Source organism: Nyctereutes procyonoides, unplaced genomic scaffold, assembly GCF_905146905.1.
Source record: "Nyctereutes procyonoides isolate TBG_1078 unplaced genomic scaffold, NYPRO_anot_genome, whole genome shotgun sequence".
Taxonomy (NCBI): domain Eukaryota; kingdom Metazoa; phylum Chordata; class Mammalia; order Carnivora; family Canidae; genus Nyctereutes; species Nyctereutes procyonoides.
Window position 1 is genome coordinate 12,387,047 of NW_026575044.1, and position 23,604 is coordinate 12,410,650.

General features: G+C 37.8%; 1 protein-coding gene across 1 annotated transcript in view; it reads right to left on the reverse strand.

The window, feature by feature from the left end:
* The window catches only part of DNAH14 (dynein axonemal heavy chain 14), a 321,116-nt gene that overhangs the window by 256,006 nt on the left and 41,506 nt on the right, over window positions 1–23,604 (reverse strand). The window contains 3 exon segments of the mRNA XM_055324379.1: window positions 662–791; window positions 10,296–10,546; window positions 21,026–21,157. Coding sequence (XP_055180354.1) covers window positions 662–791; window positions 10,296–10,546; window positions 21,026–21,157 — 513 coding nt within the window.

Here is a 23,604-nt window from a genome sequence, read left to right on the forward strand (position 1 = left end):
ATTATATAGTACTATCTCATAAAAAATGCTGCTTTTGCTGAACAGGACAAGCATCTACCATCTAAAGTTTAATCCTAATAAAATATTGTGGGGATTGGGGTACAATTCTTCATGGCAAGGAAAGATTTCCTAATGAAAGTTTTTAGGATTCTGTCAGGATTTTTCCTATTTGTCTTGTGTCATTCTTTAGTTAATAACAAGGGGAAAAGAAGTACTTTGAAGAACAGCAAAAAGTAAGGGGTATAGAGGAGTCGGGGTAGGATGGGGTGGCTGCTACTGCAGATAAGTGGTCTTTCCTGATTACTCCCATGTAAAGTAGCACACAGCATCACTCTTCATTCCCTTATCTTCCTTTGTGTTTCTTCATAGCACTCATCACTTCAATATCTGTCTCTCTCTGAAAAATATAAACTCCAAGAGGTCAGGGAATTGTTCTGCCCACTGCTCTATTTTGGTGCCTAGCTCAGTGACTGTTAATAAGTACTCAATGCATGAACAAATGAGCCAAATGAGATAAGTGTAATTATAGCTTTCTACAATGGAAGGGGTATCTGTGTGTGCACAAGAAATTTTGAATAATCATAAATCATATTTTTAATTTAAAGACTTATTCATATTACATTTAAAAAACTATGCTTATATTTTTCAAAGACCATTTTACCTCATTAACATCTGCTTCCGTTTTTACTTCTGACTTTAAAACAGAAGTGGCATGTAAGTTTGAATTATCAACAAATCCTTCACAATCATTTGTTATCTTTCCAGTGAAAGCAAAGATGTCCTTGTATATTCTAGATTAAGAAAGAAGAAACATAATCTTTCTAAACTGTTATATCTTACTAATATCCAGAACACAAAATAGACATTCCTCCAAAGAAGATATATACAGATGGCCAGTCAGTATAATAAAAGATGGTCAGCATCACTAATCATCAGGGGAATACAAATCAAGGTCACAGTGAAATATAACTTCACACCATTTAGGATAGCTACTATATTCTAAAAGATATCAACAGTAAGTGTTGGTGAGGATTAGACCCTTGCGGCTTGCTGGTGGGAATAATACTAGTACAGTTACTGTGGAAAATAGCAGGGAAATTCCTCAAAGACTTACATGTAGAATTACCATATAACCTAGCAGCTCCACTTGAGAGCCTCAGACAGAAATTTACATACCACTGCTCATAACAAGATCATTCACAAGAGTCAACAGGTGAAACGATCCAAATGTCCAACAACAGATGAATGGACTAATAAAACATGATATATACACACATGGATTATTATCTAGCCTTGAAATGGAAAGAAATTCTCATACATTTTACAATATGAATGAACCCTGAAAACACGCTAAGCAAAATAAGTCAGGCAAAAATTTCAAATATGTATGAAAACTTCACTAAGTGAGGTTATCTAGAATAGGCAAATTCATAGAGAATTTGTATTAGAGGTCATGAGAGCTTGGTGGGAGGAAGGGGGCCACGCATGGGGAATGAGGAATTACTGTTTATTGGACACAGAGTTTCAGTTTGGGGTGATGAAGACGTTCTGGAAATGGATATGGTGATGGTTGCACAATATTATGAATGCACTTAGTGATACTGAATTGTTACTTGTATTTTACTACAATAAAAAATATCATATCTCATTTCAGCAGGATGGAAAAGACGCTCAACCACTGAGCCACCCAGGTGCCCCAAAATGAAGGATTTTTATAAAAAAAAATAAAGATTTACAAATATATGCTAAATAGGGAAATAAAATTTAAATCACAATAATGAGGGAGATCAAGAATTCTTAAACACACTGAAAAGCACAAGAAAACTGAAACAAGGAGTTAGAGGAAAGCATTGGGAATTAAGAGCCATTTGAATCAACAAAGAAGAGAAAATTGAGAAAGGGAAAGAGAAAAAATGACAAAATAAGCATAAATAAAATAGGAGTAAGAAAAGCATACCACTTATTACTAAATGATTACATTGAACCTATTCAATGTCCTAATCAAAAGACAGAAAATATCAGACTGAGTTAAAAAGCAGTATAAAACTATAATAAGATATGACCAACATCTCAATTTAAGGACGAAAAGGTAAAAAAATAAATAAATAGACCTATTTGGAATTTCTGGCAGCAGGAATGGCACAGAATATTTAAAAAATATCTACCTCCTCTTATAAAAATCAGAGAAATAGACAATCTGAATAGGACCACATCTATTAAAGAAACTGAACAATTCATAAGCTTTCAAAATAGAAAGCCCTAGGCCCAGATAGGTTTTCTTGTGACTTCTGTCAAATATTTAAGGAAGAAATTATATCAATTCATTCTATGAGCCCACTATTTTCCTGGAACCAAAACCAAATGAAGACATGACAAGAAAACTACAGAACAACATGCTTTATAAACAGAGACACAGAAATCCTCAACAAAATACGAGAAAATTCAATGGAGCTATATATACAAAGGATTATATACCATAATCAAGTAGAATTTATCCGAAGAATGCAAGGTTGGCTCAACATACAAAAATGTACGTTATGTAACTTAATGTACACTTTAGTAGCATAAAGTAAAAAACATGGTCATTTCAACTGACATAGGAAAATAGCATTTAACAAAATCCAACGTTTCATGTAAAAACATTGAATAAACAGTAAAAGGAAACTTCCTCAACCTGATAAAAGAATCTGCAAAAAACCCACAGCTAACATCATACTTAATGAAAAAAGATTAAAATTTCCCAAGAGCAGGAATGTTCACTCTTGCCACTTCTATTAACAAGATACTAAAGATTCTAGCTAGGGCAATTAAGGCAACAAAAAGTAATAAAAGATGTATGACTGGACAAAAAAGAAGTAAAATTATCTCTATTTGCAGGTGTCATGATCCTGCATAGAAAATCCTAAGGAGAGGGGAGGGGCAAGATGGCGGAAGAGTAGGGTCCCCAAGTCACCTGTCCCCACCAAATTACCTAGATAACCTTCAAATCATCCTGAAAATCTACGAATTCGGCCTGAGATTTAAAGAGAGAACAGCTGGAATGCTACAGTGAGAGGAGTTCGCGCTTCTATCAAGGTAGGAAGACGGGGAAAAAGAAATAAAGACACAAAAGGCCTCCAAGGGGGAGGGGCCCCGCGAGGAGCCAGGCTGAGGCTGGGGCGAGTGTCCCCAGGACAGGAGAGCCCCGTCCCGGAGAAGCAGGAGCTGCACCAACCTTCCCGGGCGGAAAGGGGCTCGCAGGGAGTTAGAGCAGGACCCCAGGAGGGCAGGGATGCCCTCAGGCTCCCTGGGACAGTAACAGACACCTGGGCCCCGGGGAGAGTGCGCCGAGCTCCCTAAGGGCTGCAGGGCGCATGGCGGGACCCGGAGCAGCCCGGAGAGGCTCGGGCGGCGGCTCTGCAGAGAGGCGGCTCCGGCAGAGGAAGAGGCTCCGTGAGGAGGGGGCTGCGCGGCTCCGGGACCAGCTCAGAGGGGCTCGGGCGGCGGCTCCGCGGAGGGGGCTGCGCGGCCGGGAGCGCGAATCCAACAGCGCAGGCGCCGGAGCACAGGGCGCCGGGACACAGCCCAGGATCCGGCCTCCCCCGGGACAGGCAGAGGCCCGGAGGGCCCAGGACAGCAAGGACGCTCCTGCCCCGAGCTGAGCAGATCAGCGGCCCCGCCCCGGGAGCATCCAGGGGCTGCAGACGGAGAGCTCTGTGGTTACTGCAGGAGCTGACTCCAGGGCTCCAGAGCTGGCCGCTGCCACTGGGGTTGTTCCTCCTAGGGCCTCACGGGGTAAACAACCCCCGCTGAGCCCTGCACCAGGCAGGGGGCAGACCAGCTCCCCCAAGTGCTAACACCTGAAAATCGGCACAACAGGCCCCTCCCCCAGAAGACCAGCTAGACGGACCAGTTCCAGGGAAGTCAAGGGACTTAAAGTATACAGAATCAGAAGATACTCCCCCATGTTTTTTTTGTTTGTTTGTTTCTTTTTGATTTGTTTGCTTCCCCACCCTTTTTTCCTTTCTTTCTCGTTTTCTTCTCTTTTTTTCTTTTTTTCCTCTTTTTCTTTTTTCTTTTTCTCTTTTCTTTCCTTCTTTCTCTCCTCTCTTTTTCTCCTGGTCAACCAGGAAATTAAGGAAGAATTAAAAAGATTCATGGAAACTAATGAGAATGAAGATACAACCATTCAAAAGCTTTGGGATGCAGCAAAAGCAGTCCTAAGTGGGAAATGCATCACAATACAAGCATCCATTCAAAAACTGGAAAGAACTCAAATACAAAAGCTAACCTTACACATAAAGGAGCTAGCGAAACAACAGCAGATAGATCCTATACCCAGCAGAAGAAGAGAGTTAATAAAGATTCGAGCAGAACTCAACGAAATCAAGACCAGAAGAACTGTGGAACAGATCAATAGAACCAGGAGTTGGTTCTTTGAAAGAATTAATAAGATAGATAAACCATTAGCCAGCCTTATTAAAAAGAAGAGAGAGACTTAATTAATAAAACCATGAATGAGAAAGGAGAGATCACTACCAACACCAAGGAAATACAAACGATTTTAAAAACATATTATGAACAGCTCTACGCCAATAAATTAGGCAATCTAGAAGAAATGGACGCATTCCTGGAAAGCCACAAACTACCAAAACTGGAACAGGAAGAAATAGAAAACCTGAACAGGCCAATAACCAGGGAGGAAATTGAAGAAGTCATCAAAAACCTCCCAAGACACAAGAGTCCAGGGCCAGATGGCTTCCCAGGGGAATTCTATCAAACGTTTAAAGAAGAAACCATACCTATTCTACTAAAGCTGTTTGGAAAGATAGAAAGAGATGGAGTACTTCCAAATTCGTTCTATGAGGCCAGCATCACCTTAATTCCAAAACCAGACAAAGACCCCATCAAAAAAGAGAAATACAGACCAATATCCCTGATGAACATGGATGCAAAAATTCTCAACAAGATACTAGCCAATAGGATCCAACAACACATTAAGAAAATTATTCACCATGACCAAGTAGGATTTATCCCCGGACACAAGGCTGGTTCAACACTCGTAAAACAATCAATGTGATTCATCATGTCAGCAAGAGAAAAACCAAGAACCATATGATCCTCTCATTAGATGCAGAGAAAGCATTTGACAAAATACAGCATCCATTCCTGATCAAAACTCTTCAGAGTGTAGGGATAGAGGGAACTTTCCTCGACATCTTAAAAGCCATCTACGAAAAGCCCACAGTAAATATCATTCTCAATGGGGAAGCACTGGGAGCCTTTCCCCTAAGATCAGGAACAAGACAGGGATGTCCACTTTCACCACTGCTATTCAACATAGTACTGGAAGTCCTAGCCTCAGCAATCAGACAACAAAAAGACATTAAAGGCATTCAAATTGGCAAAGAAGAAGTCAAACTCTCCCTCTTCGCTGATGACATGATACTCTACATAGAAAACCCAAAAGCCTCCACCCCAAGATTGCTAGAACTCATACAGCAATTTGGTAGCGTGGCAGGATACAAAATCAATGCCCAGAAATCAATGGCATTTCTATACACTAACAATGACACTGAAGAAAGAGAAATTAAGGAGTCAATCCCATTTACAATTGCACCCAAAAGCATAAGATACCTAGGAATAAACCTAACCAAAGAGGTAAAGGATCTATACCCTAAAAACTATAGAACACTTCTGAAAGAAATTGAGGAAGACACAAAGAGATGGAAAAATATTCCATGCTCATGGATTGGCAGAATTAATATTGTGAAAATGTCAATGTTACCCAGGGCAATTTACACGTTTAATGCAATCCCTATCAAAATACCATGGACTTTCTTCAGAGAGTTAGAACAAATTATTTTAAGATTTGTGTGGAATCAGAAAAGACCCCGAATAGCCAGGGGAATTTTAAAAAAGAAAACCATAGCTGGGGGCATCATAATGCCAGATTTCAGGTTGTACTAAAAAGCTGTGGTCATCAAGACAGTGTGGTACCGGCACAAAAACAGACACATACTCTCTCACACACTCTCTTACACCATACACAAAGATAAACTCAAAATGGATGAAAGATCTAAATGTGAGACAAGATTCCATCAAAATCCTAGAGGAGAACACAGGCAACACCCTTTTTGAACTTGGCCACAGTAACTTCTTGCAAGAAACATCCACGAAAGCAAAAGAAACAAAAGCAAAAATGAACTATTGGGACTTCATCAAGATAAGAAGCTTTTGCACAGCAAAGGATACAGTCAACAAAACTAAAAGACAACCTACAAAATGGGAGAAGATATTTGCAAATGATGTATCAGATAAAGAGCTAGTTTCCAAGATCTATAAAGAACTTATTAAACTCAACAGCAAAGAAACAAACAATCCAATCATGAAATGGGCAAAAGACATGAAGAGAAATCTCACAGAGGAAGACATAGACATGGCCAACAAGCACATGAGAAAATGCTCTGCATCACTTGCCATCAGGGAAATACAAATCAAAACCACAATGAGATACCACCTCACACCAGTGAGAATGGGGAAAATTAACAAGGCAGGAAACCACAAATGTTGGAGAGGATGTGGAGAAAAGGGAACCCTCTTACACTGTTGGTGGGAATGTGAACTGGTGCAGCCACTCTGGAAAACTGTGTGGAGGTTCCTCAAAGAGTTAAAAATATACCTGCCCTACGACCCAGCAATTGCACTGTTGGGGATTTACCCCAAAGATACAGATGCAATGAAACGCTGGGACACCTGCACCCCGATGTTTCTAGCAGCCATGTCCACAATAGCCAAACTGTGGAAGGAGCCTCGGTGTCCATCGAAAGATGAATGGATAAAGAAGATGTGGTTTATGTATACAATGGAATATTACTCAGCCATTAGAAACGACAAATACCCACCATTTGCTTCAACGTGGATGGAACTGGAGGGTATTATGCTGAGTGAAGTAAGTCAACTGGAGAAGGACAAACATTATATGTTCTCATTCATTTGGGGAATATAAATAATAGTGAAAGGGAATATAAGGGAAGGGAGAAGAAATGTATGGGAAATATCAGAAAGGGAGACAGAACATAAAGTATCCTAACTCTGGGAAATGAACTAGGGGTGGTGGAAGGGGAGGAGGGCGGTGGGTTGGGGTGAATGTGTGACGGGCACTGAGGGGGGCACTTGACGGGATGAGCACTGGGTGTTATTCTGTATGTTGGTAAACTGCACACCAATAAAAAATTTATTAAAAAAGAAAGAAAATCCTAAGGAGGAATAACAAATCAACAAACATAGAACTAATAAACAAATTGAGCAAAGATGCTGGATACAAGATCAATATATAAAATTCAGCTCTATTTCAATACACAAGCAATTAATAATCCAAAATAAAATTTAAAAAATAATTCAATTTACAGTAATATCAAATAGAATAAAATACTTCAGAATAAATAAAGGAAGCATGACACATACACTGAAAAACAAAAGACCACTGAAAAAATAGACTATATAAATGGAAAGATAAACCCATGTTCATGGATTGGAAAACTTTATAGTATTAAAATGAAAGTTTCCATATTTACCACAGATTCAATGCAATCCCTATATAAATTCCAGCTGTTTTTTTCCTGCATAAATTGGGAATCTTATTCTACAATTCATATGTAAATGAAAGAGAGCCAAAAGTGCCCAAACCATGTTGAAAATGAACAATGCTGGAAGATTCACACTTCCCAATTTCAAAGCTTACTACAAAGCTGCAGTAATGAAGACAGTATGGTTCTGGCAGGAGGACAGACCTATAGATCAACTAATGAAATTTAGATTCCAGACATAAACCCATCAACTCACTGTCAACAAGAGTTCCGAGACAAGTCAATGCAGAAAGAACAGTCTTTTCAACAAGTAGTGCTGGGACAAGTGGACACCCATGTGGGAAAGAATTAACTTAGACTTTTATCTCACACTGTATACATACAAAATACCTTTAATGGAAGTAGATCAAAGATCTAAATGCAGAAGCTAAAACTGAAAATCTTACAAGAAAAAATAGAACCTTCATGACCTTGCAATGGGCAGGGATTTCTTAGATATGACACTTAAAATACAATTGAAGAAGAACTGGCTTTCTTCAAAAAAAGATTTTATCTTTTATTTATTTAGGAGAGACACAGAGAGGCAGAGACATAGGCAGAGGGAGAAGCAGGCTCCCTGCAGGGAGCCTGATGCAGGACTCCATGCCAGGACCCCAGGATTACTCCCTGAGCTGAAGGCAGACCTCAACTACTGAGCCACCCAGGTGCCCCCGAAATTGGCCTTTTTCAAAATTAAATACTTTCATTCTCCAAAGGTTAGTATCAAGAAAGTGAAAAGATGACCCACAGAATGGGAGAAAACTTTTGCAAATTATCTATTATTTGGAATTAATAAGGGTCTTGTACCCAAAATATATTTAAAGACTCTTTATAACATAATAAAAAGACAACAGAACTTAAAAATGGACAAAGGACTTGAAAAGACGTTTCTTCAGAGAAGATATACAAGTAGCCACTAATCATATGAAAGGATACACCATATCATTAGTTATTATGGAAATACAAACCAATACTGTTAAGAAGGTCGATAGAAACAGATTCAATAATGGTAGCTCCTACTTGGCAGACATTTACTTTGTGTTTATTCTCAAACAACACTATGATATAGGTATTACTGGTATCTCCAGTCTATAGATAGGAAACAGGTCTAAAGCATTTCCTAATGTCTGTTAGCATACTAGCTAACCAAAGTCACACAGCTTTTCAGAGATGAAACAGAGATTAAAACCCAGGTGGTATGACTCCAAAACTCCAAAAACCATGTACTTGAACTACTATACAAGTATTCCTCCTATAACATTAAAAAACATATATATAAGACATGTTGTATTTTTAAAATAAACTACAAAATAGCACACTAGGATTACAACAACAAAATTACATAAGAAAAGTCTACGAGAAATATCAAAAATAATAAGACATTGAATTTAAGTTATTGAATGAGGGTAATTTCTGTTTTCCAAATTTTCTTTTTTTTTTCAAATTTTCTATTACATGATGAATTAACTCTAATAATAAAAATCATTTAAGAAATTTTGTTCAAAATTTAAAAGTTCTCTTAAACACACAAACATACACATATACACACTCCTGTAGTTTTAGGGAAAATAAAATTATATTGTGCTATTACTAAACAGTTGTGCTTATACAGGTTAAAGTCCTGGCACTGATTCAAATCGCTTATGAGGGGGATCCCTGGGTGGCTCAGTGGATTAGCGTCTGCCTTTGGCCCAGGTCCTTCTCCTGGAGACATGGGATCGAGTCCCACATTGGGCTCCCTACATGGAGCCTGCTTCTCCCTCTGCCTGTGTCTCTGCCTCTCTCTCTCTCTCTCTCTGTGTCTCTCATGAATAAATAAAATAGTTTACAAATAATAACAAATATTTATAAAAACAAAAAAACCCAAATCGCTTATGAAGCCTTAGAAAAGTGATTTAAGCTCTGTTGGATTCAATAACAAATTAGAGAAATAATATATTATCTTTAAGAGTCTTCAAAATGTTATGAATTGATATATTTTTTTGTTCTCTAGTTTTGATATTAAAACTCTGATTTGACTTAAAATGATATTGCTAAATTCTGAGTTTGAACATATTTTACAAATGTCAATTCATATTCCATGGTTCACAAATTACAGTGATAGATCCAGTTGTGCAAAATAATAAAAAGGTTTTAACAATAGTCTTTAAATAGGTAAAAATATTTTGTTTTCAATAAGTAGTTGGAATTGACTCAAATTCCAACTGAACTTTGTGGCTACTTTCAGAATCATTCTCACAAATGACTTTTTAAGAACTAGTTCTGAACTTTGAAGATACAGCATACCTATGCATACAATTGCCAGATTTAGCAAATTAGTACAGAACATCAAATTAAATTTGAATTCCAAGATGATAATTTTTAGTATAGGTAATATTTGGACATACTTACACTAAGATATTATTATCTGAATTTCAAATTTCACTTCAAGTACATGCGTTATGTACTTCACATAGCAACCTAACCTAGGTAGAATTTTGGGGGGGCAGGGGGAGGAAATTTTCTTAAATTTTATGCACAGTATGAAGGAAAGTATTACCAGATAAGAAGTTCAGGTAATTGCAAAAGCTGAGTACATATAATGTGCTACAAATTCTAGTTTAAATTATTGGCTATTTCCTCTATAAGTGGAAATATATTTCATTATGATAATATCCCTTTTATAAAAGTCAAAAAGGAGGGATTTACTTAATGAGATCTTCATTCCTTTTTTCCATTGAAAATGGCATTCTAGCAGAATTATTAAATAATTCAAAAAGTAGTGTGATTGCAGTGTTCATTAGTTGACGGATGAGTTCTTGAAATATGTAGTCAACCAACATCAGAAACTTCAAAATTGTTTCTAATAAACGTCGATATTTAGGCAGCTTGAAATGTGTTGTGTCATCTTCAGAGAAGTTTGACTCAAAATATTCTTTAATTTCTTTCTTTTCTGCCACCTACAATTCAATGAACAATTGAAAAACCAGTGATAATTTCCTATGTTGATATAATATAGCATGACTTCTAATGTATAGCATTTTCATTAGTCTGAATAACACTGCAACTAAACATTATGATGATCATTTTCATTAAAACCTTATGCTTGTGCTGTATCTAAACGGCAGACAAAATAAAAAGCCTATGAAGTTTGGGGTTTCAATTATAAGGATATGAGTTTATGGGACTCAAATAGAAAGTACATACTAATGATTATCTAAGCATTCCTACATAGAGGGACCCTCCTCAAGTACACCCACCACTGGCGGGAAGAGTCAAATGGAAATAAAAGATTTCCTAAAATTCAGTCTAATACTGCCTCCCTTATGCTAGGCTACAGCAATTAGACGCCTTTTGTGTTTTTAACACATATATGGTACATAACACAGAATTAAGAAAAAAATTAAGTTAATCAAATCCAATATTACAATTTTATCCTTTAAACAATGTATCTCTTAAGATAAATGACTTAGTACGTTGCTGAGGGAATGGCATGTTTTGATAAATAATGTAGGGTGGCATCAGTAGTACTAGTACCACCCAAATTTCCAAATTGAGCTCTCCAAAATAATCCCAAAGTTGGTCAAAATGGTTCCTTTTGACACATAATACTTTTTTTTTATTAGTGATGGGCCTTTAAAATTCTAAAAATATTTCCAATATTTGTTCACCTATTGGTTGTTCATTCTTTTTATTTTTTTCCTCATTGATATTTAAATTCTTTCCAAACTATATTCTAATAATTGCATTCATTTATGCTGCCTCTCTTTATTTTTCTTTTTTGTTTGTATTTTCTTTCTTTTTTAAATCAATTAGGTCAGTTGATTATCAATTTGGCATGTTTCTTCCAGTACTGGTTGACTCTCTGGAGGAATGGTTTACCACCGTGATGTAGTTCTTTACTATTACAACAAAGGCTTGTAGAAATTGGACTAAAGAAAGACAAGATAATTTCTATACCAGTTATGGGCATAGCTACATGGGCCTAACAGAGGAAATGCTGACTTTATTAATAGGTTATGTTTTTATTGAAAAAAATGTTTTTCCAGGAATGGCCACATGATTTGAAGTTTTATATGCAAAATGCATTTTAATCAGTAAAATGGTGAGGCACAGTCTATTAAATATTCAAAATAAAGATTTTTAGCATTGGTACTAAAAGAGTTTTAAATAGCTTAATAACTGTATTAATACAAAAGTATACAGTAGTAGTAAGCCTGGTAATACTGACCTTTTTATTGAATATTCTGAGGCTAATGGATATTCTGACACCAATAGGCAGATAGGTGGATACTCTCTTACCATCACAGACTATATTTTGAGTCAAGTCTGACTCTAGGTTCATATCACTCACTGATAGTGGCTCCTGGTTTCCATTTCCTCAGTTCTATGCCCATGCTATATTTCTGCGGAGCTGAGCAATCCCCAAAATTACGCAGAATGCTTTTCAACCTAGCTGTACTTTAGATTCACTTGAGATTTTCTACTGCTGCCTGAGGCTCTATCATCAGGAATTCTGATTTAATTGGCCTACGGTGGTCCCAATTTATCAATATTGATATTGATAAATATCAATATTTGAGTGCCCCCCCCCACACACACACCAGATGATTCTAGTCTGCAGCCTATTTGAGAACCACTAGTCTAGAGTTTGGCTACTGAGTAGTCACACATTTCAGTTTTAAAAATTCACCCAAATGGTGGTGTAGGAAACCCCAGCCTTTGCTCCCAACAAAGATCAGCAAGTAAGACAGGTATCCATGACCAAAAACAGCTCTGGGAGAGCTCCGGAGTCCACTTAAGAAACTTCAGCAACACAGTGAAACAAAACACCTGAGAATAACCACACAAAACGAAAAGGAAGACAGCTTCAATTTGCCCACATCATCCCAGCCCGAGCTGGCACTGCTCAGTGCCAAGAGGAAACTTTCTAGCTAGATAAAGTTCCCCTCACTGGGAAAGGAAGAGCAGAATAACCACTGGCTCCCCCAAACTTTGGGGCACTGAACAAAGGTCCCACTTTGGTTTCACCCTGCCCATGCCAGCAAAGCTGGGATGGACAGAGATGGCTAGAACAAGGAAGAAAACATGGACTGCCAATAGCAGCCATGCAGTAGGAATGATCCCCATTCAGAGTGACCAGCTCAATCCACAAACACAGCTTTTGCACCTGAAGAAGGAATCAGGAGCCAACATAGCTGCCACAGACTTCCAGCAGATTTCATCAGCTTTTGGCACATAGGTATTTGTATTCACTGATGCCAGCTTCCTAAGTCCCTCTCCAGCCATGCCCCTCTCTGGCTCCTGCCAAGCCTGGGAACCACATTGTCAGCCAGCCCAGGTTTCTGTGGGTACATGAGCACAAGACACCAGTCTAAACCCCCATGACTGACCCCCACCATGTACGTGCTCAGGGCTATTTCTCCAGATGTGCATTTGCAAGCTGTTGGCCTGATACCTGTTACGGACCCCTGAATACCACGCACCCATGGTGTGATCCAACAGCCACACTAATACATGCTGACAGTCAGGTGCCATCAGTTACCAGTGCACCCACAGTGTGTCTTCAACCAGCCCCTGCCACTATACAAAAACAGATGACCCCAACAGCCAACTATGTACATGCAAGTAGTTCCTGCCTTGGTCCCTAGCCATAGGACCTGGAGCCACTACTGAAAATCCTTATAGCCACTGGGGGCCTCCATCGTATTTGCCAAGGACCACAAAGCTGTCAATGCTGTGGTCCTCAGAGGCCTGAGCAAAGAGACAGCATGACACCTTGCACCACTACCCCAAGATCACAAGATGCTCCAGCATGACCCGCATGCAGATGAAATATTTCCCTTATCAAAGTCAGTTCATAGTGTCTAGAAGAGGTAATTCTTCCTTCAAATGCTCAGACATCTTTGCAAGGCTACAGGAATCATGAAAATGAGGAAAACATGACCACCAAAGTAAAACTCTGTCAATGACCCCAAAGAAATGGATACCCAGTAATTCCCAACAAAGAATTCAAATTAATTGTTCTAAAGATGCTCAGAAACAAAAACAGACATGAAGATCAATGGAACAGAATAGAGGGCCCAGAAATAAACCCAATTATATGTTCAATTAATGTTCAACGAAGGAAGAAAGAATATTCAATGGGAAAAAGACAGTCTCTTCAACAAATGGTGTTGGGAAAACAGGATAGCAACATGCAGAAGAATGAAACTGGACCACTTTCTTATACTACATACAAAAATAGATTAAAATGGACAAAAGACCTAAATGTGAGACAGGAATCCATCAAAATCCTAGAGGAGAACATAGGCAGCAACCTCACTGACCTCGGTGACAGCAATGTTGTGGAGATACATACATTTCCAGAGGCAAGGGAAACAAAAGCAAAAATGAACTAGTGGGACTTCATCAAGTTAAAAGGTTCTGTACAGCAAAGGAAATAAACAAAACCAAAAGGCAACCTATGGAATGGGAGAAGATGTTTGCAAATTACATATCTGAAAAAGGGTTAGTATCCAAGATCTATAAAGAACTTATTAGCTCAACACCCAAAAACCAAAAAATCCAGTTAAGAAATGGTCAGAAGACATAAACAGACATTTCTCCAAAGAAGATATACAGATGGCCAACAGACACACAAAAAGATGCTCAACATCATTTGTCATTAGGAAAATACAAATCAAAACCACAATGAGATACCACTTCATACCCATCAGAATAGCTAAAATTAACAACTGAGGATACAATAGATATTGGGAAGGATGTGGAGAAAGGGGAACCCTCTTACACTGTTGATAGCAATGCAAAATGATGCAGCCACTGTGGAAAATAGTATAGAGGTTCCTTAAAATAAAGCCACCCTGTGACCCAGCAAAGGATACAAAAACACTGATTCAAAGGAGCACATGCACCCCAATGTTTAGCACAGCTTTATCAACAATAGCCAAATTATGGAAAAAGCCCAAATATCCACCAAATGATGACTGGATAAAGAAGATGTGGTATATATACGCAATGGAATATTAGCCATCAAAAAGAATGAAATCTTGCCATTTGCAACAACATGGATGGAGCTATAGTGTATTATACTAAGCAAAGCCAGTCAGGGAAAGACAAATACCGTAATTTCACTCATATGTGGAATTTAAGAAATAACAGAAGAACATTGGAGAAGGAGAAAAAAGAGAAGGAGGCAAGTCATAAACTACAGAGAACAAACTGAGGGTTGATGGAGGAAAATGTGTAGGGGGGATGGGCTAAACAGGTGATAGGTGTTAAGGAGGGCACTTGTTATGATGAGCACTGGCTGTTGTATATAAGTGATGAATCATAAAATTCTACTCCTGAAACTAATATTACACTGTATGAATTTAAACAAAAAACAGAATTTAAACAAAAACTTTAAAAAAGGATGCTCAAAGATCTGTAAGAAGAGAACACAGATATACAATTTAATGATACCAGGAAAACAATACAAGCAAAATGAGATGCTCAAAAAGAGACAGAAAATGTAAAAAAGAAACAAGTTTTAAAAATATAATAACTGAATGAGGAATTCAACAGAGCTTCAACAACAGACTTCACAAAACACATAAGAAAAAAGTAAACTGCAAAACGGATGAATTGATATTACACAATCAGAGAAAAAAGAGTGAAAAAAGAGTGAAGAAAACTTACATAATCTAGAGAATACCAAAGAAAGAACCAATTTTCAAATTATTGAAGGTCCAAGAAGGAAAAGAGAGGGAAAAAGGTCAGAAAGTTTATTTAAAGAAAATGACTAAGAACATTCCAAATCTGGGGAGAGATTTCTACATGCAAGTTCATGAAACTCACAAGTCACTAAACAAAATCAAAGAGATCCTCTCCAGGACACATAATAAAACTCTCAAAAATCAAAGACAAGGACAGAATCTTAGCAGCAAGAGAGGGGAAAGAAAAAAAAAAGCTTGTAACTTACAAGGGAATTCCCATAAGGCCATCAGCAGATTTCTAAGTAAAAACTTTATGGCCACACTCAAAGAGCTAGCAGAAGAACTGCCAATGAAGAATACCTTATGTGGTAAAACTGTCCTTTAGAAATGAGGTGGCAATAAGACTTTCCCAGACAAAAGCTGAAGGAATTCCTCACCACTAGACTTGCCCTACAAGAAATGATAGAAATGATAGAAAGTGTTCAGGCTGAAATGAAAAGGTGCTAGCTAGTAATATAAAACATGAAAATAGGGATCCCTGGGTGGCGCAGCGGTTTAGCGCCTGCCTTTGGCCCAGGGCGCGATCCTGGAGACCCGAGATCGAGTCCCACGTCGGGCTCCCGGTGCGTGGAGCCTGCTTCTCCCTCTGCCTGTTTCTCTGCCTCCCTCCTCTCTCTCTCTCTCTCTCTCTCTCTCTCTCTCTCTCATCATAAATAAATAAAAATTAAAAAAACATGAAAATATACAGCACAGTGATAAAAGGCATAGTCAGACTTGTAATACTCTAAAAATGTAATATGGTAGGCTGTTAACCACTTAAGTTTATGTAAAGATTAAAGGACAAGAATATTAAAAAGAACTAGTTCCACTAACATTACTGTTAATGGAGATACAATATAGAGAGAGGTAGATAATGCCATCAAAAACATAAAAGGGGGAAAATAAAATGGTAGTATTTTTGTTGTGATCAAAATTATCCAGTGTAAAATAGTCTGTGCTATCTAGATGTTTTTTACATTAGCCTCATAGTAACTACAAAGCAAAGAGATATAGGAGGTTCACAAAATGTAAAGAAAATCAGAGCATAGCACTATGGAAAATCATCAATTCACCACAGAAGGCATTAAGAGAAGAAGAAAGGAACAGGAAACTACAAAACAGCCAGGAAATAATAGGAGAGTATTAGTAAGTATTACCTATCAATAATTATTCTAAATAAAAATGGGCTGAATTATCCAATCAAAAGAGACAGCTATAAACAGTTATACACCAACAAATTGGTTAAACTAGAAGAAACAGATAAACTACTAGAAGCATAGGACCAACCAAGTCTGAAACTAGAAGCACAAGTAACAATTAAGGACAAGTCAGCCATCAAAAACTTCCCAACAAAGAAGAACCCAAGACTATTTGGTTTCCTTGGTGAATTCTACTAAACATTTAATGAAAAATTAATGCCAGGATCATTTAAACTCTTCCAAAAACTTGAAGGCACAATCCTCAAACTCATTTTACAGCATTAGTCTGATACAAAGCTAGATAACAACACTGCAGGAAAACTACAGACCAATATCCCTGATGAATGCAGATGCAAAAATTCTCCACAAGAACACTAGCAAACCAAATTCAACAACATATTAAAAGGATTATACACCATGATCAGGCAAGATATAGCTCTGGGATGCAAGGATGGTTCAATATACGCAAATCAGTAAATAAGATACATCCCATTAACTGAAGGATAAAAATCATGTGATCACCTCAAAAATGCAGAAAAAGCATATGATAAAATACAACCTTCTCTGATGATAAAAATGCTCAACAATTGGGTAGAGAAGGAACATAACTCAACATAATAAGGGCAATATATGACAAGTTCACAGCTAACACCATCATATTCAATGGTGAAAGGCTGGAAGCTTTTCCTCTAAGATTGGAAACAAGACAAGGGTGCCCATTCTCTTCACTCCTATTAAATATAGTACTGGCAGTCCAGCAAGAGTAATCAGGCAAGAAAAAGAAACAAAAGGCATCTGTATCAGAAGAAAAGAAGTAAAATTATCTTTGTTTTCAAATAATATAATCTTATTTACAGAAAATCCTAAAGAATTCATCAAAAATACACTAAAACTAATAATCAAGATATAGAAATCAGTTGCATTTCTGAAACAACAAAATATCTGAAAAATGAATAATCCCTTTCATAATATCCTCAAAACAATAAAATACTTACAAATATAGGTAACCAAGAAGGTAAAAGATCCACATACTGAAAACTGCAATTTAAAAAAACTGAAGCATAGCTGACAATGTTCTAATTAGTCTCCAGTATATGATGTAGAAATTTCACAATTCTATAGAATATATTGTATTCTATATACAATATACTATGCTCACAATAAATAAATGTAGTTACCATCTGTCACCACACAATATTATTACAACATATATTCCCTATGCTATACTTTTCATCTCCATGATTTATTTATAGCTGGAAGTTTTTACCTGTTAATCCCCTCACCTATTTTGCCCATCTCCAAAGCCCCTTCCCTCTGGCAACCACTAGTTTGTTCTCTGTATTTATGAATGCTTTTGTTCATTTTTTCGGCTGCACATATAAATGAAACCATATAGTATTTGTCTTTTCTGACTTATTTCACTTAGCATAATACCCTCTGGATCTAATCCATGTTGTTGCAAGTGGGAAGATGCCATCCTTTTCGATGGCCGAGTAATATTTCATTGTGTATATGTACCACACCTTTATTCATTCATCTATCAATAGACATTTAGATTGCTTCCATATCTTCACTATTGTAAATAAAGCTGCAGTAAACATAGGTGTGCATATATCTTTCTGAATTAGTGTTTTTATTTTCTTTGGGTAAATAATCCAGCAGTGGAATTACTGAATCATCTGGTATTTTTGTTTTTAATTTACTTCCTACTGTTTCCCATACTGTTTTACACCACAATTTACATTACCTCAACAGTGCAAAAGGGTTCCCTGTTTCTCCACTTTCTTGCTGACACCGTACTTCTTGTCTTTCTTATATTGCCATTCTGACAGGTGGTAAGGTGATATCTCATCGTGGCTTTGTTTTGTACTTCCCTGATTTTTAGTGATCTGAGCATTCATATGTCTCTTGGCTATCTCTATGTCTTCTTTGAAAAATGTTCAGGTCCTCTGCCCATTTTTAAATTGGATTATTTAGGTTTTTTGGCGTTGAGTCATAGAAGTTCTTTATGTGTTTTGGATATTAAACCCTTTTCAGATACATCATTTGCAAATATGTTTAGCCACTCAATAGGTTGCCTTTTTATTTTGTTGGTGGTTTCCTTTGCTTTTCCTTTCCTTTCTCACCGCAAGAAAATAGTAGTAATTATGTGATGTGATGAAAATATCCGTCACTTTCAAAATTCTATGCATGGTGAAACTTCTGGCAAGTCAAATTGATAGGACAAATGCTTAATAATTCAAATTCTTCCTAAAGGGTGCAGCCACTGAAACTTAAGGCATGATTCATTATTTGTTAAAATCTGCATCTGAAGTTATGACTTTATTTCTAACAGATATCTCTGAAGTTCTCTGAATCAGATGTTGCTACCGAGATCAGGGAAACTCAGTGAGAAATATAGTTTTATAGTATGTTCAATTCACATATCAAGTTTAGTCTGAACACATCAATAAACTGTTGATTCTCCTGAGGAATTCTAGAGTAGTGATTCCAGGACCAGCAGCATCAAGTTTCACCTAGGAACTTGTTAGAAATAAATTCCCTGGCCACACCTGCTGAAACTGAAACCCCTTGTTATACCAAGCTTCCTAGGTGATTCTCTTGCCCACAAAAGCTTAATAATCATGGTCCGTAGCATTTAAATATGAAATGCCTTAACAAAATAGTAGACGTAATGTCAGTGCTTTCTAATTACACTCAGCCTGGAAATGGGGAAAGGGGGAATATTGCCTGACTTAGGTAGCCGCATGGGATGGGACCCAGCAACTCAGCCATGTATTGGCTAAAGAGCCATGTCAAAACAGGGCATGAGCCTCTGTGGAGAGATAACACCAAAGAAGGAAAAATTAATGCAATGCCTAATTTATACTTCCATTCCCCATATTTTTTTTTTTGGTTTGTACACATTCTGAGTTTTATGATCTTTTTTATTAAATCTGCATACTTCCATGGAGTGAATAACTTGGGTAAATTTCAATAATTTGGTGGTTGGTTGGCAGTGGGTCTAATGGGTTCTTATCTGAAGTTTAAGTGGAAATCTCTTAACAAATATTTATGACCAGATCCTGGTGATACTGAATGGGAGAGACTAGAATGACTATAGGAATATGTAACTACTATCTCACGGTCTAAGATATGTGCTGTTCATCCCTGTTTGATTTATATGATTCTTGGCCAAACTGTCCCAGAGTCTGTCCATATGACAAGGCTTAGGGAGGTTAGGGTGACTGCGGAATACAATGAAGAAAGAGAGTTCTTCTTTCATTGGTGTGAAACAGCTGCATTTTATCTCCTTGTCAAGAAGCAAAGCCCTGAAGTTGCCACTTCCTAGTATCTAGCAAAGTTTAATTCAAGAAATAACATCTGAAAATGGCTTGAGGGAGACCCAGTCCACTTATTCCTCCAGAGAGCCTCAAATATCCACCTGGATTCTGCCAAACTAGCAAAGAGAGGCAGCAAGCCCGCAACCAGACACACTGCATCAGTTCCTTACCAAACTGCACTTGTAAACTATGCTTCCATGTGTTGTAAATCCCTACGTAAGGAATAATCCTGTGAAATGAGTCATAGCATCTCAGGTAAGAATGTTCAGAGGACACTGTTCATTGCATTACTGAGTCCTTTTTATAGAATCCTTAGGAGAGTTTTGTCTTATCTAGGTATGTTTCTCTTGAGCAATGAGTTTTCATCTTATGAAACCGAAGTTTATAACAAATTGTATTTCCCTATATATGTCAGCTCAGATTAGATTTTAGGTATCTTGAAGGGATGTATGTAAAGAGACAAATACATTTACATACACACACTTATACAAGATTTTTCCCACTATCCAAAAGTAGAGTCACTATGAAACCTTCCATAATCCAAAATAGCATAAAGCAGAGGCAATTACCATGAGTTTATATGGAAGAATTTTTTAGCACTCCCAAACTATAAAAGTCACCTCTATTAGGCTTTTCTGATACCGTAAGGACACATCTTGCTAATGGATGCACAAACCAAGTCAAGAAAAAGCACATTAGATCACAGACACAGTTCAAGGCTCTGTCAGCCCGATGCTGAGATACCTACCAACTGTGCGTCCTGGGGAAGGACCCAGGGGGTCCCTCTCATGGCTCTGGGTGCTGCCCCTGTAACAAAAAGGATACTGCAAAACGGATACTGAAGGCTATTTTTGCTTCTGGCTTTTTATAAAGGCAAAAATTCTCTTTGGATTTCTTTCAGTTAGCTAGCAAAAAGAGGTACGAATACAGATCTTTCATAAAAGCAAAATGGTGTTAACGTGAACTTTCAAAAAGCAGGGGATATACCTGTACACATAAATACTTGCATTCTACGCAGCACCTGGAAAATTTCCTGCACCCACTAAATATGCAGCATTAGCTCATTGGCTAATGAATCTACCTGCCAGTTTCCAACACTTTGTCCAGGGATGTAATTTGGAGCAACTGCTTTAGTTAGTATTCAAAATTGATAAAGAGAGAGGATGTAATTAAAGAATTACCTTTAAAATTGTACTTTTGATTTCAGAAATAGCTTTATCTCTGATATCCTCAAGTTGCTTCTGTGCCTGGGTAGCTTGCTGTAACTGTTCTTTATAAAATTCATCTAGAGAATATGTTCGAGACCTGTTCAGCTAATTAAATGACAGTAAATGTTGAGTGCTGAAAAATCCAAATTCATCACCAAAAAGAAAATGTATAATTTGGCCATCCTTTCATGTCACAAAGAGCGTATTTTATACTTCCTTTTGTATACATCATTCTTTATATACCAAATGCTTTTTATGTTCTTCAAATCCAAACACCAGTAGCTAAAACAAGCTAAATCTCAATAAAAGACAGGAAAAAAATATTATATTAATCGTAACTAAGATTAAGCCTCAGTAGAAAAATTCAAGAGTTGATGTATTTTTGAAATATCTATGAACCCAGGGTAACCATCCAACCAGGAGTTGCTTTTACCTTTGAAGTCCCAATTATGTGTGAGACTTAAAAACATGAGCACTAACGTGGGATAAAGAGGCTAAAATTACATAGTTCAAGTAATGTGCACATTCTTCTGAGCTCATTCAAAATGTAGCCTGGAGAAATTTCCATCACTATGCTACTAAGCCCTGTCATAGACAAACAACATAGATCACGGCATCCTTCCTCCCTCCAGAATTTTCTTATCTTCCCATATTCTATTAATTCTCTTCCCAAAATGCATTTTCATCAATAAATAGCTAACACCTTTGACCCCAGCTCTATTGAAATACTTTTTTTAAAAAAAATATTTTTTTCATTTATTTATGATAGTCACACACAGAGAGAGAGAGAGGCAGAGACACAAGCAAAGAGAGAAGCAGGCTCCATGCACCGAGAGCCCGACATGGGATTCGATCCCGGGTCTCCAGGATCGCACCCTGGGCCAAAGGCAGGCACCAAACCACCGCGCCACCCAGGGATCCCTCTATTGAAATACTTTAAAAATGTACACTCTCCTCAAAAAAAAAAAAAAAAAAAAAGATTGAAAAGTGCTGTTCTAGCTTTAAAATTCTAGATTAACTCTGTATTCTTCTCCTGGTCCCACATCTGGCTACCAGATCCTGATTTTTCTAGTACATGTGTCTCAAAATCTCCTTTCCTTTCTGATCTCACTGCCAACCTCCTACCTGAAGCCATTCCGGCTCACACCTGCATGATTCCAGCACTCTCCTAGTGATCTCTTTAACTCTGTATCTCCTTTTCCCCCCACAAACCAACATCACATTGATTTTCCTAAAACAACACGTTCAAAAGCTTTCAACAACTGTTCATTAAAAATAATTTTCAGGGCACCTGGGTAACTCAGTGGGTTGAGTGTCTGACTCCTGATCTCAGTTCAGGTCTTGATCTTAGGCCTGTGAGTTCAAATCCCACATTAGACTCCATGCCCAGCATGGAAAAAGAAGAAATAGTTTTCAAAGTTTACTCTGCATAGGAAATCACCTAAGGGGCTTGCTAAAAGTGTAGATTACTAGCGCCACTCACTGCACTCTCCCCCAAAAGAAGAGAAACACAAAAATTTATATTTTTATTTAGCACTCAAAGTACTGCCTCCTCCAACCCTTTGGCAGGTTTTGTGGCCTTGGACAGACCACTATCTCTCTAGGACTTAGGTTCCCATTTGAAAGAATAGGTTTGGATAAAATGATCCACGTCTGTCCTATCCCATCCAGTTCTAGAAACCCTAGCCCCTTCACAGCGTGATTTCATCCCAGGAGAGCACCCACACACTCCTGCACTCCACTCTAACTTCTGAACAATTCCTCATCTGCATTCCTGACCTTGCTCATCCTTCCTGCCTCCCCCTTGTCAATCCTCATTGGCACCTGCATCCCCATTACTCCTAATGCACAAGTGGCCACCTTCTGATTCCTGACCCCCATATTTCGGTTCTCCTGGTTATGAATCTCTGTTCTCCCTCCCTTTGGCCCTGGTTTCTTCAGTCTCAGAAAGTCCTATTCTTGCTGACTTTCTTCACAAGTCCCACGAGGAATTTCTCAGCCCTAATGCCCAGGTTTGGCTCCTATTTCTCCCTTATTCTACTATTCTTGGCCCAACATTTAAGACCTTTCACATCAATCACACACTGAATGCTTTACTTACATTCATACTCTCCCCTGCTCCCTGGCTATTCAAATCCAGCATGGCCTAGCTCATCGTGTTCTTCCTTCATGAAACACCCCCTGACTTAACTACAAAGGCTAATCTAATCTCTGCTTCCTCTCAGTATCTGATATTTTACAAATTTTCTTTGTATTGTATTTTGCTAATTGGTTAGCTATAATGATTAGCAAAGCCACGTGACTACTTCTGGAATTAGCAATCATTTTTATATGTAAAGAATTCTCTCTTCCAATAAACTGTAAGCAAATTAAAAAGAGCAATACCTCATTTTTAGTTTGTATCCATTTACTTTGCATATAATACGTAACTAACAAATATTTATAAATTACCTGGAAAGTTTTGTTCACTTCCTCTTGATGTTCTGGGGGAAGCTGACAGGGTCTAGGGTCACACTGTTAGCATTACCATCCACCAGGCACCAGCATTCACA